This window comes from Styela clava, chromosome 11 (assembly GCF_964204865.1).
Source record: "Styela clava chromosome 11, kaStyClav1.hap1.2, whole genome shotgun sequence".
NCBI classification, from domain to species: Eukaryota; Metazoa; Chordata; class Ascidiacea; order Stolidobranchia; family Styelidae; genus Styela; species Styela clava.
In genome coordinates, this window is record NC_135260.1 from 6,525,397 (window position 1) to 6,543,564 (window position 18,168).

The window sequence follows — 18,168 nt, forward strand, 5'->3', positions numbered from 1 at the left end:
CATTATTAATTCTAATTATTTATATAATGGGAACAGATGGGGGAAATGACTGAAGCGCAAATACTGTCTTGATTTGTGGCAACAAGTAGCTGTCAGATCTTCAGACAATAATCGGTATTCCTGAAGTATGCGCACCAAGATGTCGCACAACCTGAATCCTAAATAGGTATACACAACCTGAGTTCAGGTTGTGCGCCATCTTGGTGCGCATACTTCAGGTCCCAAAAATCAAGTGCATCCATTTTCAAAATGGTGCAATATGAGGCCAGTTGGGTGTCCAAAGCCAATAGACAAGGACGTCTCAGTATGCAAATAAAAGTACTACCAAAGTAATCGAGAAATCAAGTTTGCTTCTTAACCATTCCATTTCGTGGTACCTCTTTGTTAGGGGGAATTTTGGTAGCCTTTTGTTTGGTTAAAACATGATTTTATGATAAACTATTGACATTTGTGTTATTGTTTAAATCATTTTTCATATACTATGCCAGACCGTAGGAAACCGTACTTCGCCAAAAGCCAGCATTGAAAGTTAGATTTGTATTCGCTTTCCGTCAACAACGACTGCCTTTGGTTATAGTCTACTAGTGTTAGTTTTATGTTAGTATTGTGTGACAGCTGTTTATCTAAATAGCCCTACTTTTTCGTGATTCCAACCTCAAGGAAATTTAAATACAAACTATTAAATTTGCGCAGGTATTGAATTGCTAAATTCTTTCCAGATATAAAACAATAGGGCTAGCTACAGCATATGTATAGGATTCATGCGGCGAGTGCTGCGATAACTCTCGCCAATGGAATACTTTGCTCACTACATTCGATTCTTCATTGTTTTCATTCTTTCTACGTTTAAGTGTGACTGATGAAGATATTCTCATCCCAACAAGCAAGTGTGTGAATGGTACTGCTATTTCTTCCAACTGCCCGGCATCGGTTGTGGATAAATCGTACTGGACTAGAAGTAAACTAATTTTTGGTAAATCCTCAAAAACCGTTCTTTCATTGTTTTTGTAGCTCCACGAATAGCTTATTAATTTTTAATTTCCTGGTCTTCCAATATGAATTTGTTGTAAAATGGACCTGAACTGCTGAACTTGGACTACAACTGCAAAATACTCCCTACCGGCAAAGGTTTGACGTGGATAGTAAAAACATTGTGACATCACAAAATCTATCATGCGTGATAAGGACCGAGAAAATGGAGTTGGAATGGAAGATGAAGGTTAGATACTTATTTTATGAAAACTTAACATTAATCGGTGCTCAATTTTCATAATTTTAAAATGCTTGTGTTGCAAGTTGGGTCACAGCCACAGGTCGAAGTAGCCAACCTGTAAAACGGGTAAGTTTTCCATGCCGTGCTTTCTACAATATTGGTAGTGAAGTTGGGTCGGTGCGATACTACTACGTTTATCCCCCGTCGTTTATTAAACATTCAGGATCAACTAATTTTATTTGGATAAAGTTTGATTTTTAATTTAGAGTTTTGGCTCAAAAATGTAAAAGGCTATTTAAAACTAGTGACATTACACACATACCACCGTTGCAGGGAGCACACTGTCGTTCACATCGTTTTAGAAATATGTAAATAATTTGTCTGGTAACATTTCATATCACACGTAATAGGATCATGGTTTATATTTTGCCAAAAAATTTGATCAGCGATGTACGGCATGTGTTTTAGTAGCTATTTCATGCCCGGCAGTGCGAAGTTTAGTGTTACGCTAAAAAATTTTGAATTGCTTAAGTTCTTCAGTAGTTCTTCCGAATTTAATTTTCCGCCCAATTTGAGCGAAGGTGTTCTATTTTTAGCTTAAAACTGTCGACAGATATCGGACAATCACTAGAAATCTCTCATGTTAATCTGTAGAGTTTAAGCAAGAGAGAACAGCTGTGTAAAATAAGTTACGGATTATCTCAACTTTTTCAGGAAGTTCAAAAATTTCAGCAACACAAAAAAACTTTAAATTTCAAGCATCAACTTTCTAGTGTGGTGATTTCTATGTGTTCAAATTCATTTGCTCTATCTATATACGCGTTTAGAAGAGAATTGCTTAAAATTACATATTAAATTACCAGTAAACGCTGTGATGTTTCTGCTTGTTATTAGAAGTGATGAATCTTAATTTGTTCAGGTGTATCGTTTCACATATCACGCCACCCACATTTAAAATTTCACCGAAGTCGAATATATTGAGTCATTGACTCGGTCAAGCATGGGTTTCTGTGCAAGTTCGCCTGCCATACTTGATCAATTTTTTTCGGAAATTAATTTCTAACCAACACTCCCAATATTATCGCGTGAATTCCGCCGCTGTTTTGGTTGAGTTATCCCGTAAATAAAGTCATCAATCAGCAAGTTCAAACTGACTTCTCCGTTTGGTATACATAAATATATATGTTTTCTTAGTTTTGTTTCGAAAACGATTCGAAGATATACTGTGTGTATATAAAACCGTACATAGTGGAGAATACAGTATCTTGCTACATTAATATGTACAAGTTGATGAAATGTATAAGCACACTATAATGGATATCCTGTATGGGATTATTACACAATTCTTCACATTGTGAGATGAGGGTCCTTGAACGTTATTGTAAAATTCGTATTGATTAATACTGAGTTGATATCTTTCCAACGTACTGCCGATTACCCGCCCAGGTCCAGTTATGATTTAAACCAAATTTTGAATAGCAATATTTTCTTATACCTCGAGATAATCTTAGAAAATGGTTAATGTTATTCTATCTTGATGTAGGGGAAGGCGGATGCGGCAGTCGGTATCAACTTGTTCAATATGTCCTCTTTTAACCCGACGGAACATGGCTGACATTTTTCGTCAATATTTCTTCAAAATTGTCATCAAACTTTCAAAAAAATGACAGCTAATATTCTAATTGAACCATGGGGACAAGAAATGTATTTCAGCATCGACGTTGTGTCACATTGACAGGAAGAATTTATAAAAACAAACATAGCCGGCTAATCGCACTGTTTTTAAGAGGGATAAATCTATGAATGCAGCGAATATTTGTCACATATTTTTCGACAACGTAGATCATGGCGTTGTCCCATAAACCATGAAAATAAAATTTTTGAATAAAGAGTTTTGTGAGTGGCGAAGCTTGATTTTTTCGACTATAATCAGTGGATGTACTATTTTAACAACTTAGTTACGGTAGGATAAATTTGAGCGCAAAGCGACGAACCGTTGTCAACTGCCTCTTTGAGGTTTAATTAATAGGACGGTTCAAGGAATAGCGAATGTTCATATCTGTGTGACTGTGACTTGAAGCATTTACGCTTTCAAGTTGCCTTTACGGATATATATATATATATTTGTTCAATGGCTTACTAATTTACTATAGATATATACCAAGAGTGGTCCAAGGTTGTCGCCCTTGCGGGCCTCAACGTTTTGAACTTCCAGAAGCCTAAATCGAAATTTTAGAATTCTCAAACATGGATTCAAACTTTCCAATCTAACGTATTGAAGCTAGCAAACAAGCGCGTTTTGTGGTTAAATTCCGTCGAGTTGGGTCAGATACTGAAATGATTATGAGCCACGGTCAGTCTTTTGGTTTCTCCGAAGAACGGTGTGGAATCTTGTGCTGATTTAACAGACCTGATTATCATTTAGCAATTTCACCTTTTTTATAATAATGTTCAACTTTTCCAAGTCGGATTTTGGGATTAGGAAAACTTAATCATAATAGAGTATAAGGAAAACTAAATATTATTAGCTAGCTGTTACTTGACACTCTATATATCTTATAATAATCTTCCCAACCCCCGTCAAGTCACGTAGGGAGATACGCGCCGTCGACCGTAAAATTGGTTTGGAAAACACGTTTCAAGTTTTTTTAAGCTACGAAGTTTAGATTTTGTATTTTTCACAACGCCGTTTTTTAAGAGTGTAAGTATTGGCGATAAATGCTCACATCAAAAGCGGCGGATTTTGGTTATGCTGCAGATGGATTTGCGCAGATAAACTTTGACTTCACGGGAGTTTGCGAAAAGGGTATGAGGGCGCTAACGAGTCACCAAACGCTTCAAATTGAAGACTTGTGGATGTATGAACGACATTGGTCGTACATTGGTCTGTACAAACATATCAGTTTGTGATCTTAGTATATTATTTTTAGAAGCAAACTTTTGAAAGTATATAATATATCAATTAATCGTACATCAATCAAAATGATCGACAATTATATCACACGTTTTAGAATTTATCCACAATCAAGCGTTGCGAGAATCTGTATATGTTTATCCAACAACTGAAATTAAATTCTGAAAATAACAAGTAGTAATCTCTCAGAAATTGTTTGATTCTGCGGTTGATAAGATGTTCCGTGAGAAATTGGTCGTGATGTGATAAAATCTCAGGGTCAACTGTTTCATCTAGATTCTAGTTTGTTTTATTGAAGTTATTCGAGCATGTGGGTGCTATGATTGTTTAAAGCAGTGGTTCCCAAACCGTGGGCCAATTACGGCCCGCGTAACGATTTAATATGGCCGACCGAACTTATGCGAAATAGTTTAACACTTTATGTTTTTACCTTTTTGCGTTCTTGATACCGCCAAGTGTTACGTCATTATCACAGTTTAAAAACGTGTATATTCGTAAAAATTCAATGATACCGGTATCTTAATTATACGTACCGGCATCGGCCTATTGCGGACGCACCCCTCTCCCGCCTGCGAATAATTTTGGCCCCCGGTCAATCAACTTTGGAAACGACTGGTTTAAAGTGTTGGACCTGAATATGCTGACATTACAAGTCACAGATCTTAGCTTTTCCTCATGCCCACGGCCTTACCCATATTTTAACAAATGTGGCAGGCAAATAATTATTCCCATACTTTTAAAAATAGAAGTTTTTACGCATCGGTGGAATGGTTGAGCTAGTAGAGACTTGTTCGGCTGGTGAAATTCTTAGATTGCCACCAAAAAACGAACAATATTCTAAATAAACATTAAATATTAAAGAACTGCTAAATGAAAGATTGTTTACTCTTTCCCATGCCCGCTTAGCGGTACCGGTTATATTTTGTACTCCAACTAATGCGAGGGTGTGTTGGAATTTTTGGATTTGTTTGTAAAGGTTATTGGATAGAGTAAACCATAAACCACTCAAGTAACCTCTCAAAAATTTTATGGGAGCGTTTTGTTTGTATCTGTGACATTTGAATATTATTTGCGATCTTAGGCTGTCAAATATTTCCATTTTTGTTTAATGTATTTTATGCAATTTGTGCGACAGCATTTCTGGCTTGTTTTATGCATTCTTTGATGAAACGTTTTATGTTGTTAAATTATTCAAATGGTGATATTATTAATGATGTTCACTATGACTAATATTCTTACTGGTTTAGGTTACTTTATAAGATCATCGTTTTAATCGATCATCTTCATTTTTGACATAGTAGAGTGTTTTAAATTTTTGTTGTTCTTCCTTTAAATGATCTTGTTTGATTACGTAAATGTTTAATATTGAGTTGTTGCTACATTTGCTGCTTTAATTCAGCTGCAAGGTGTCGTTGACTAGATGACTCTTGGAGTCTTTACAACCCCTCGCCAACTGCAACAAGCAGTTTGTGATCTCTTACATGCATTTCATTTATTTTATACGATATTGTATATTAGTTTTGCACGATGAAAATAAATATCTAAATTTGAATCACACATGCTTGTAAGTGCTATATACTTTGAAATATAAATAACTTTAGAAAAATAATTAAAATATCATATTTTCAGAATGTCTTACAGGATGAGTTGTTTTTCAATAAATTTCTTGCCACATTGCTATATAATTGTGCTGAAATTATGTCGTTTTTTATTACGGCTGCGTCAGGTAAGGTATTTCAGTAATAGTTCGTTCAATATCATAAATGATTCAATGGCCAATTACCACCAGTTTCGTAACTTATCAAGCCAGGTGATACATCTAATTATTTATGGATATTCTCTTTCCTGTATTAGACGTCATTTTGTAAGCGGGAAATTAATATAAAAATGCATAAATATACCCGAATCAAGAAGTAATTTAATCTCAACACATTACTACATCTCGAATCACGTGTATAGTAAGTATATGGGCAACTGTTAGTAGTTCATAGTCATCGTTGTTTTGTATCATTTGTGAAAACCATATGCATTGTCGATCAAGTTTACCATAATTGACATAAAGTTACATATATATGCCGAATAATTTCTACTACGCAATCCCATTCGTCCTCAAGACTCAAATCAGCAGACCGGAAAAGATTTTCCCGTACAACTGTATTCGAAAGTCAATTTTTGCACTTCACGGACTCGCGCCGATAGCGAAATATGACAAATTGAATGGTGCATTAATTTTTGGCACTTTTGTTTTCTTTTGTTAATATATATATTGACATTTATGCAGGTGCTAAGGGAATTTTGTACGTTACTTTGTGGCAACAATCTCGTTTGCCCAAGCACATGTACAGTTATGACATAGGTTAAAGTTGATTTTCGATGGTTGCCACATTGATATTTTGCCTGAGTTTAAAATAGATTTTAGTGCTCAGTATGTTTGCATGTAAAATTGCAAAAGTATAAACAATAAATATGCGGTTTCACAAACCTTGTTGACTTTTAAAGTTTATCCCACTTTTGTTTGGGGTCGTTATGCTTATTGCCCTCTTGATGGGAACGTATTAAGTCGAGAACGTAGCCACCAACTGCCCTTGGCATAAGCCCTGCAACCGCGCACGCTGATATGCCGCGATAAATCGATCTTGAAATCGATATTTCAGACTGCTGTGGGTTTTACGTAAAGAATTCAGCATTGGAGTGTACAATGTGTCATATATACGAATTTGACAAGCGGAAAATTTGGGCCGCGTTTTGAAGAGAAAACCTCTTCTTGAAACAAATTCTAGTAAATCACAAATTACTCGTGCGTAATTTAGAATTAATGCAATCGGCTCTATATGGTTGTACAAAATCTCCGTGTTTAGATATGGATGACTGATACGAGGAATCTTTTATTTCGATTGTAGTCGTAAACTATCATATTCCACGTTTACAAGTAACTGTACGTTTGAGGTCTGCTTCCCGGTTCTGGACGCGACGAAGCCCTAACCTTTAAATACTAGTCATATTTATTATATGTAGGAGAGTCCCTCGAGTCCACAAGCTCGCACAATCATGGATTTCATCCAAGCCTTGTTTACACCAGTCAGTTGGTCATTGGGGATTAAGCTACTTCGTCCGCCAAAATGGTAACTTAATATGGAGTTCGCACCGTAGTTGACTTCGTGCAAATGAGCGAGGAAAATAAGACGGTCATTGTTTCTTATGCATAATTTTACTCCAGACTGTATTTTCTCCATTATAAAGATTGATGAACAATATTATGATAATGAAGCTTTGTAGCATCCAAATTCATATCTTTTGTACAAAGCCCCGCCACTATTGCAAAAATGTGAGATTCGAGAAAAACTTGTACAAAAGATTCGCCAAATTCAAATCGTGCAAACTTTTTCATGCATATCGTCCAGTGTAACTTCTGCAGAATATTCACCCCTGCCATCAATTTGCTGGATCGTGAACAACCGTCGTTCATTTTGTAGTCGTCCGTACATTCCTACGAAAACTCTTTTTTCCGACTTTCATTAACAAAAATCCTATTAATGATCTATAGAAGTAGGCGACTTTTCTTCATTCGAAACACAAAGGCATTTCTCCTTTGTATCAAGTCTATCATCGTCAACCCCGGTTGTTTCCATACCCGTAGAAGTGACTTGTAAGTTTCTCTGCGAACGCTATAGAAATTACTGTGAATATGCCCAAACTCTTATAGGGAATTTACTGTGTATACCCTGTTGTATTCTTTAGTTTTTAGGCCATTTAAAAAATAATAAACCATCGATGGATGTACGTACGTAAGCGCCATCATTTTTATATGGCCTACTTTCCACATTGCCCACGATGTTACATTACTCTACTTAAATATTCAGTTAATTTAGCCGCATTTTGTTGTACCTTGGAACAGACGACACCACTGTCAAGTGCTTTCGGACGATCGCTACTTCACTTTTACAGCGTTTTCAATCAAAGCAGAACGGACGGGACTTTGGTCATTAAGAGCGGATTACGATTGGTGAAATCGTACGATAAAGTCTTTTTCAAAAGGCAGCACTTATCTTTCACTGTCTGTGTGTGCGCAGCCGAGCGGCACGAATCTTCGTCGTTCTATCGCTGAAGTCAGATTTATTGAAGCCTTGGATTCCCATACATTGCATTCATTCACGTATATGGACGCTCGTGATAAAGTCGACGATGTATGTGGACCCTTCATATTAGCTTTTCCGTGATTAAACAAGGGATGGTTTGTGTACTCATCTCTTGAACAGCGCTATACCTAGCAGCATAAGCATAGGCTCGCGTCAGAATAAATGTCAAGAGGTATCGACTCAGCTAGCGTTTCGTTATGAGTTTTCCGATAGACTGGTTATTAGACAGCAAAATTGTAGGTTTTAGAGTTTGTTATTACGCCTGAGGAGATTGGACTTAGCGAAATACGACTTAAACGGTAGCTAGTTATGAATTTGTATGTTTAAGTTAAAGTTCCTGACAACCGGACGTTAAATATTCATATCGGTTATTTATTTATGCGCCTATTGGACCTCAGTTTTCGACCAAACATCAGCGAAAGTAATCTCACAGATATAGACCAGCGCAGACTAAGATCGCAAAGTGTAAGAGAAAATGTTATGACCTAAGAGTTTTAGACCAAACAAGAACCTGTTCAATAGTTGTTCACGCTAGAAAAGTTGGAAGTTTAGAACATGTTAGGCACTTGAATGATATGGAGTATTAATTTGTAGTATTTTCTGTTAGCCGGTACTTTTACTATCTACGGCGTCTATATCTATGTATGGCGAAATTTACGTACCCCACGCAAATCTGCGTTACGCAATACCGCGTAAAAATTTGTCATTGTACGTATGGACGGTGACAGCGGGTACTTAAGCTATGTTTTAAAAATCGTTTGTTGTTTTTATGTTAGAGTACTATACATAATAGTTTTTAGTCTGACTGGATCTATTCATCTTACACCTAGCATGACATCACTCTGTTTTTGACACAATGCCCTGGAGCTTACGTAAATTTTTATCAAAGGATACGCAACAGACTTCAGACGGTTTGTTCTATTTATATTATTTGTAATTGGGCTTGAACAGAGTCGGGCGTGTAATTTTAATAGTTGATGTGCGCTGGTTGGTATTTACTGAAATAACAATTTTTATCAGTCTCGGCTTGCTTCTAGAGTTGTTTCATTCAGCAGCCTGGTATATTCCAATTGTTTAAGTTAGCGTTTTATTGGGAGTAACGTTGTAGTAGCCTACATTGTTTGAGATGGGAATAGCCTATTTTCGCTGGAAATCGCCAGTGCCAGTTTTGCCAAACTGTATCGCGCAACGGTTATGAAATTTTCTACTTTATTCGGTCACCGATCGTCAGAAAGTCATTCCAGACATAGTATATATCAAATTGGGTCTGTTTAGCCATCTTCCAACTTGGGCTTGTGAATAGAGCATCAGATCGATTAGTTGCGCTAAATATAAGGAGCAATATATTTGGAAGTACTCACCCTTGCATTACGTACTGTTGTCGCATTTATTTGGGTATACTGTATATACCGTATTGTATGGATTTTTCTGCGTTCTTTTCACCGATTGTTAGAAATTCATTCCAGCTATAGGGTGTACCAGACGGGACTTTTTTGGATGTATTTTTCAACTTCGGCTTATGAATTTAGCGGTATGTATGTGCCAAGCGTTAAAAAGGGAGGTATATATTTGGAAGTATTCACCCCGGTGTTTGTTATTGTTTTCGCTTTTATTCCGATGTATACGGTATAGTTGTCTGGAAATGTCTTGCTTGTCCGCTTCTAATTCAAGGATTGTTTTTTCATGGGGTCACATTTATTTGGTTATGTTGGAAAGCCCTACAATACTCAGTGACATGGAAATTCGACCATTTGTCAAAAACATTCTCACGGTTAGAAATTGTTTGGTTCACCTGCAAGTTGTCAAAAGGCTCCACACTCGAATGATTTTCGCCCAATTGATAATTCGCACCATGGAGGCCCAAATCTCGAATAAATTGTGGTCTTCTGTTCTACCGACATTCGAATTATCGGTGCATGCAAGTCACGAGCCGCCCAGATTGGAAAAATAGTTTCCATTATTACGTAGAAAGTACACTATTGTTGTCTGTGAATAGCGTAGTGCCGATTATTGATTACGACGTCATAAATTCATAGAACAACACGCGTTTTCGCAATAAAGCTATTTAACATGATTAGAGTTATAAACAACAAAGTTGGTTGCTAATTACTGGTTCCCTGGGGCGTATTTCCCCATAAAGAGTGAAGTACAAAACCAGCAAGTGCAATACGGGCTTATCAAAGTCAAGAGAATAATTGATATTCTTGTCGAGCACTCAACCTAGTATATTTCACACTTTTGAAATTACGTGTGTAATAATTTCCATGAAAACAAATGAAACAATATTTTGCTGGTGCTTGAGTCCTAGAAAAATATATCACAACAGTATTTCATCAGCATGCATTACACCTATACGTTAATAAAAAACTTTTCATAAAAATGTGTAGTTTCGGTATCAATTCCGCGTTCAAAATATACATATTATCGTTTGTCGATTACAAAGTATAATTGTTCGTATCTAGAGTATCACATTCCACATACATAATATAGATTAAACAGAACTTTTTAGTTTTTACACGATTTCGAAGTGTATTAGGAACAAGGTTAGACAAGTTGCCTGGAAATCTGTATAACCTCGTTGGTGGGCATGCTCTATCTTCTATCACGTACATGACGATATAGGTTAAAATAGCAAACATGACTCGGTCATACCAGTGAGAGTAAACAGCAGCTTTTTGAATTCCAATAAAAATTGTAGACGTCACATGAAGTCAATGGAACGCGCAAAATGGGGTTAACGACCGTAATAAGGTGTTTTTAGCCACATGCGTGCGTCAGAAAATATGCTGTCGTGGAATTCATATTTTCTCTATGCTTGAAAGTCCAGACATATGTTTACATGTCTCGCTTACGATTTAAAAATTTTTGCAAAATGTTGGTTAAGTCACTCGTTTTACAACAATTTCCATGTGCATCTGGAGCGCCTTTTACATCATTTTGCCGCAGAATAATAAATATGATAGTGACGAAAAGAGTTTTTGAGAATTAGACTGATTTCAAAACCTGATCCCACTCGGCGCTCGGCGTATGACATTCAAATTGGCGATAGTTTCTCTTGCAGTGTTTTGCCATCTTGTATACACGAGAACAAATAAGAAACGACTGATATAGCACCAATTAGAACATTCGGGCACAAGTCAAACGAAGTTAATCATCACTTTGTAGTGTGAAAAGAGTTTAGGTTTTGACAGGAAAATTGTACCTTGTCTTATAAATTGTGCAAATGACGACAACTTGAATTTGCGTTTACAATTTTTTAAACATTTGTGCGGAATCGTGATTAACTGTTAAAGTGGTACTGGACTAAACGATTACAATTAAAAAGTTTTTGCAGCAAATTTTGCCCACGTAATTTCAAATGTATTGTAATTTTTAATACAAGTTTCTATTTTATTATAATCCATCTCGTACACCACTTGATCCAGATGCATATTAAATTAATCTGGTTGGATTAATTATTTCAAGCGGCGTTTTCTCATTAAATAATTTCCAACTGGAGAGTGTCCCCGACATAAGCTTGTGGATTTCATTCAGCTAATCTGTTATAATTATCCTCGTGCATTTTATTTTTTCAATTAATTTGACATTCATGTGACCTTATCAAGGACAAGCAGAGTTGGTGTTGATCCACGGGAGTATAATCTTCAAACTCGACAGCCTGCCATTCTTGTGGTATATGTTTACTTTAAGTTCTCACACACTCTTATAAAGCAATAAATGATGTTTCACAAAACTAATTAGGCCGCAATCTAGGAAATGATGAAAACTGCGATCTTACATTTTTTATCGGCTCTTGCTTGCCGGTATGGGTTATGCGGGATAAATTTATTTTAGACGGCGAAAAATAGAGAATATCTATTCGCAACATATATGGGCTTTAAAATCCACACGCCAATGAAGCAATGAATGCATCATCATAAAACTAAAATGACATAGATAGAAGAAATAGTGAAAATCGCAATGGCAAGCATATGGTCTGTGGTGTCGGTTACCGGTATAAATGTGTGAGAAAATGGCTATTTTGAACGTGCGGAAAAACGTGTATGAAGGCTCAATAATTCGTGCACACAAATTCAGAAAAATCTGCCCACAAAGCATAAATAGGCCTAGTTACTTGTACACTCATTCTCCTTTCATGATAATTAACCATTTTCTGCAGTTTTAGGTTTAATCTATTTCCATGCTGCGTTGAGCGCTATGAAATACTATTAGTATTGAGCGGGATCTTAATCCTACAGTCTATTTGGTCAACAAAATTCAATTTCTGTTTGGACGTGTGACATGTTTGTCACATACAATTAATCCGGTCAACGATCGATTTAAATTTTAAATCACCAAGTTCCATAAGTTGCGATGGGCGATTATATTGGAAAAGTAATAGTGCTGGTGGCATGTGCATCCCTGGAGAAATGAGAATTTTAATATTGGTTTATGTAAAACGCCGTTTTGTTTTATCGTTTTTCTATTAATATCATAAGAATTCGTCAAAGGTAAAATTAGGCATTAGAATCACCCATATGAAGTAACAAAAACCGCACTTTAGGCAGGCGATATACACAAGTTGGACTCAGTGTGGCGTTAGTTAGAAGAAAAATTTTCCCCCTGCTTCGTAGAAGCAAATGTGATTATTTCTTGTCCTATATGTATCAGGGGTATATCCGTGATTTAGGGATGGGTGTATAAATGAGATTGAAATTGCAGGAAGCTTTGTTGATGCCATTTGTACTAATTAATGCCGATGTGATTTCTATGGCTTCGTAAATTATGACGATCCTGTTTTTGGAATTGGTCATTTCACGGTTGACCGTCCCTCAACAACAAACCGTCTCTTGTTCGCGCAAAGTTGGGATTCATCATTAGGCTGTAAAAATGACTTACATAACTAATTAACTCATTTGAGCGATGAGATGTATAAACATAAATCATCACTCATGAAATGACTGTATCAGAGAACGAAACGCTAGGTTCCCATCGTAAAATTTCATTGCGATTAACTGCGTTTGCAAAAATGTTGCATTTATTGCTGAATCTATTACCTTGTTGACATTGGTACGTCATTTAAATGCATCAAATAGTCATTTTTAAACGCGACACATCATTTAAATTGACTGAGAAGTCATTTTTGAAAGCCACGCGTTCCTATGAACTATTTTTAGCTATGGTTATAGTATCTCTCATGTAATGAATGGAAATCAATATATGGGTGACAGTTTCACTTAAAGTCGTTTTCAGTCGACATGAGTGCGGTTTTCCTTAGCGAACTATTCTTAAAAAAATCAATGTCTGATTTGAAGTGTTTGCCTTTCCAGACAAGAGCGGTATTTTGTCAAAAATTATCCCTAGTATTGATCGATTGAGTAAGAATAATGTCACTGCGTCATAAAATTGTGAATGTTTTCATCATCCAACGAAAGGGGAAACTTTTTTTTTGTGGTTTCTAGACATTACTCGTCGTGTACTGGTTGTGCGGGCTTCGAAATTGTGTCTCTCGACTAGTACGGATCCGCAATATTAGAACTGCTTATTTGCATACCACGCCATGTTGGCAAAATACTTTGGAATATTCAGCGTTTCGTTATTCTGATATCCCGCCATCAAATCGTTATATTTTGTCGGTTTCTTCATAACTGGCCTATTGTTTATGATCTCGCGAGTCTTGTTGACCTTTTCATGTATCTGATTTCGATTGAACGAAAACCTTCTATTGTTCAGTGTTGTAAAAACATCTCCCACTATTCAATTGAAATGACTCGAACAGGACAAAACGTCGACGACAACACCGCCTCAACAATATACCGTTTATCGCCATCGCCATAGTTGAATATTTCGAAAACATTTCTAGTTATTTGTTTGAGTTTAGAGTAATATTGATCAGAATACAATCCAACGACTTATTGAATTGCATCTAAGTCATCCCTCTGCTAGTAAAATTACACAATCTTAAACTCCATAATTGCTTGGACGTTCAGTTGGATTTTGTGATTTGTTGACCGATTTACTAAAATTTGATAATCTAGATCTTTTTGAAACGGATATAACGCAGTATTTTTGTCTTATCCCCTTTTATTATTTACCGACCCTTTCCGAATTTTGTAATTTAATTAGACCCTGGCGTAAATATTGTCGCATTATTTCGCCCATATCTTGCTGTTTGTTTATTTATTTACTTCAGTCTTAAAAAGATCTGTGGTTTGCAAGTTCTGTGCTCGAAAAATTTTCGGCTTATAGATATTCTGGTTAGAACGGTCTAAGGTCAAGTTTATTTTTGCGGTCTTTCCAATTTTTTTGAAGGCTTAAATTTGGAAATGAAGTTTGTGAACTTAGATTATAATTCGAAACGGCTATTTACTGGCAAAACTGGCTTCGGCGATTTCGGTGTGATTATATGCTTTGGAATATTCTCGAAGTAATATTTAATTGTTGTGTAGAAAGGTAATTGTGTGGTTGTTATTTGTTAACACTTCTGAAGTGTGTATCATCTCCTTAACTTGCGGCAGGTGGCGATAAAGGGCGGAATAAAAGTGAGAAAATTTCAAAGCTTGGAAAAATCCGCCAGCAATTAGGAAAAGTAGGCGGAACCACTGCGGGAGATTCATCAAATCCGATTAAAAACTCTGAAAAGCTTGTTGAGGTCGGAAACGAACCTGCTGGGTCGCAAGAACTCAAATTGGAGGATTTCCCTAGGGAACTCAGCTCCAATGATGAATTAATTGATAATGACGAAATAATTAAATCCGATGACGAAGATTACAAATCCCTCGAAGACTTTCCAGAAGATTGCTCGAATTTGACAGGTTACTTGGAGTCAGCAATCATGGAAAGTCCTTGTAATACGTTGGAAAGATATGGAAAATCGATCGAAAATAGCGGGCCCGTAATCGATCACGATTTGGGAAATGAGATAGCTGGCGTCGAAGAAAAAGAGTACGATCCTAATAACGCTGAAGAAATTGACGAAAAATTGAAAAGCTCGTCTTTTGATCGGGGCTTGTATATCGAGTATGTGAACTATGACCTCCTAGGTGCGGAAGAGGGAAGTAACGGGAGCAGTGGCGAGTACTACAGTTCTGACGAAGAAAAATTCCAAAATTCAAACAATAACAGTAATAACCAACTAAATGCCGAAGAAGCGAGAGACGGCGACGAAAAAGTTATTACAACATCGGATGACAAAATACCTGATGATAGCCTTAGGGTGCGCACAGGTAATGTCGACCGGAACGACGGCGCTAATAGTAGCAATAACATTCCTGAGACTTCATACTACGGCGATCTCGTTAAAAACACAGAGGAAAATCGTAAAAACGAAAAAGGAAACTCGTTGTCGTCGCCCAGTGCATTAGAGCGTAACGAAAATTCAGGAAACGACGACAAGTCGAGCGAAAAAGACCGCAAGGATATCGATCTCAAAATCGGACCAGATAGTGAGCGAAAAATTGTAGCCGCCGGGACGGAAGAAGAATATCATAATGGCGGAGAAATAGATCCCAAATATTTAAATCAGGAACAAAATTGCTGTGTTCATAATGATAATGTGGATGTAATTGATTCTGGAAATAACACAGAAATGGAAAAGGCAAGAAGTATATTCGGTATGTACTCATTTGCGATTCTTATACATTTCACATATTCATGATATGTGAATCATTTATTGTGTAAATATTTGTTCGCAACAAGCCGGGAGTATCAAAAGCCTGGTCGACTAAAACGGTTCTGTCGTCTGCAAAGATACTTACGAGCTAATATTGAATCACTTTATATAAAATTAAGATTTTATCAGAAACTATCTCCGACTACTTCATTTTAATTTTACCACAATTTTGTTATTTACTTTCATGTTGCAGTAAGCATGGACGAATGGAAATAGATCTCATTCCATGCACTGATTACTTTCCATACTTACGGTATTAGGAAATTATGTGAAATTAGATCGAGTTTTCATGTTAATGTTCCTACATAAAGATATCTATAAAATATAGAAACACAATTTAAAAAAAAAATGGCATATTTCATCGGAACTGAATTACAGAGAGAAATAGTTTTGTGGTCTTGATATAATTTTGTTGGTGCCATTTTCTCACCTTATACAAAGTTAAGTGTAAGTGATGTAATACGCATGTGCGTAATATTGTCGGCTTTTACTTTCAAGTTAAGAAATGTGGTTAAAACCGCTAACGACTTCCAATTCACACAATAATTTAATACCCTCTGCGGAAATGTCATCATAATTATCATGGAGCGTATATCAAGATAACTTTCCAATCAAGGAAAGTTCTAATGTAAATTGTTCCATATTTTTCATTCAGCCGTTATTGCATTCGATTTTACGTGTTAAGATTTTACATCAAATCGATATCTATTATTTAAATCACAGACATACTGAATATTTCAGTACCTAGAAAAGTCTTTTTTCAACTTCGAAATTATTCTATAACGCATAAAGTGTCAAAAGTTGTTAAAAATATAAATCTGGAGATAATGTGATGTAAATATTTTCAACCGGACGTTCTTAGGCTCGCTTATGTATTTTTTTGTCACGCCCGGGAAATGAATCTTCGAAAACTATCAACATTTTGTATAAATGAATTCAAGTTTTCAGACTGATAACTAGTCCAGAAAGCCGTGTTGTGACCTCCATCCTATTTTTAAAATAATGCACACAGACAAACATACTTCATCTGATGCAGTTGGGATTTCGCAGTTTGTAGTTGGATCGCGCTATGAGCAGTAATATCCATGAACTCATTTCTGTGTTGTGAATGAATTAAATCGTGTATTTTCATAAACCACATATTATGGTTTTCAATAAGCGATTAAAAATATAGCTAGACACATTCGAGCACATGACAGCCATGTTGTTATAAATATAAAATATTTTCTAAATATTTTTTTACTTTTGCCTAAAGTTAGTATTTCATTAGAAGGCCAATTATCCGTAAACGTGAGTTTATGTTTGTACAAAGGAGCAATTGTTCTTTACAATTGCAGAAGGCCATTTTATTTATATTTGTTGACACTACAAGTACGGTGTTTAGTATATGATTACATTGCCACTAAATTACATTGCCGTGAATTTTGCCGCGGGTGTTTTTTGGCAATTTTCGCTGCCTGTATCAGGAGAAAGACGTTGTCAATTTTGAATACAAACTGGAGACTTTGTATTTGTAATCATGCAGTAGACAAATATTTTAGTAATTGATAGCTTAGTGTGCAACCTTGCGACGCCATAGAATAATACGTGACCTATCTTGCCCCTTGTCGAATTTAAACTTTATATTCGTTTTCGCAAAAGATCATCTGTCGTAACTTTACATAAAATATGTAACATGCCTTGTTGAATAAAAAAGTTAGCAAGCTTGACCTGCTAATGCCAATGCCTATGAGTCTTAAGGGATTCAAACTATTTATTTTACTCTGTGTTCAACTGTGGCTACACGTTCCCCAGTTGGCAATTCATACGTAGTCTAATCTGCGTTCAGGTTGGGCTTAATCAGGTATTGGTTCTTTTTCAATCAGAAATTAGCTCTTGCGCCATTTGCCAACAATCCTTCGCGCCAACGCGTGCTTTTTCAATGGCCAGACTCGTTATGGCATACCTCATGCATCTATGCAGTTGCCGATGCATTTTTTGTAACTCGCCGTCTGCTAATGCAACATCAAAACAATGTACCGACAACTGCAAACCTTTGTTTTCAGAACGAGATGCTAATCCGTGACTTCCATTCAAATGAACCGTGACGGAGGTCATAGGTTACAAATTAAAAATCGAAATTGCGGGTGGCATATGTCGCAACACTTTGTACGCAGACTGTACTTTCTACCCGAAGTAATTGTCTAGGGATTGAACACAATTCAAATGCGTCCACTATCAAACATATTGTGTACTTTAATGCAAGCGAAATTGA

The 18,168-nt window shown here is 36.3% G+C and overlaps 1 protein-coding gene across 2 annotated transcripts in view; it reads left to right on the plus strand.

The window, feature by feature from the left end:
* Positions 1-1,011: 1,011 nt before the first annotated feature.
* Positions 1,012-18,168, plus strand: part of LOC120347676 (uncharacterized) — a 42,222-nt gene continuing 25,065 nt past the window's right edge. Inside the window, exons 1-2 of one of the 2 annotated variants that reach the window (XM_039417737.2) lie at positions 9,019-9,174; positions 14,761-15,855. In XM_039417737.2, the coding sequence (XP_039273671.2) occupies positions 9,120-9,174; positions 14,761-15,855 (1,150 nt within the window). In that variant the 5' untranslated portion in view covers positions 9,019-9,119. Of the gene's footprint in view, positions 1,220-9,018; positions 9,175-14,760; positions 15,856-18,168 lie in introns of those variants that run through there. The other variant, XM_039417738.2, reaches the window with a different exon arrangement.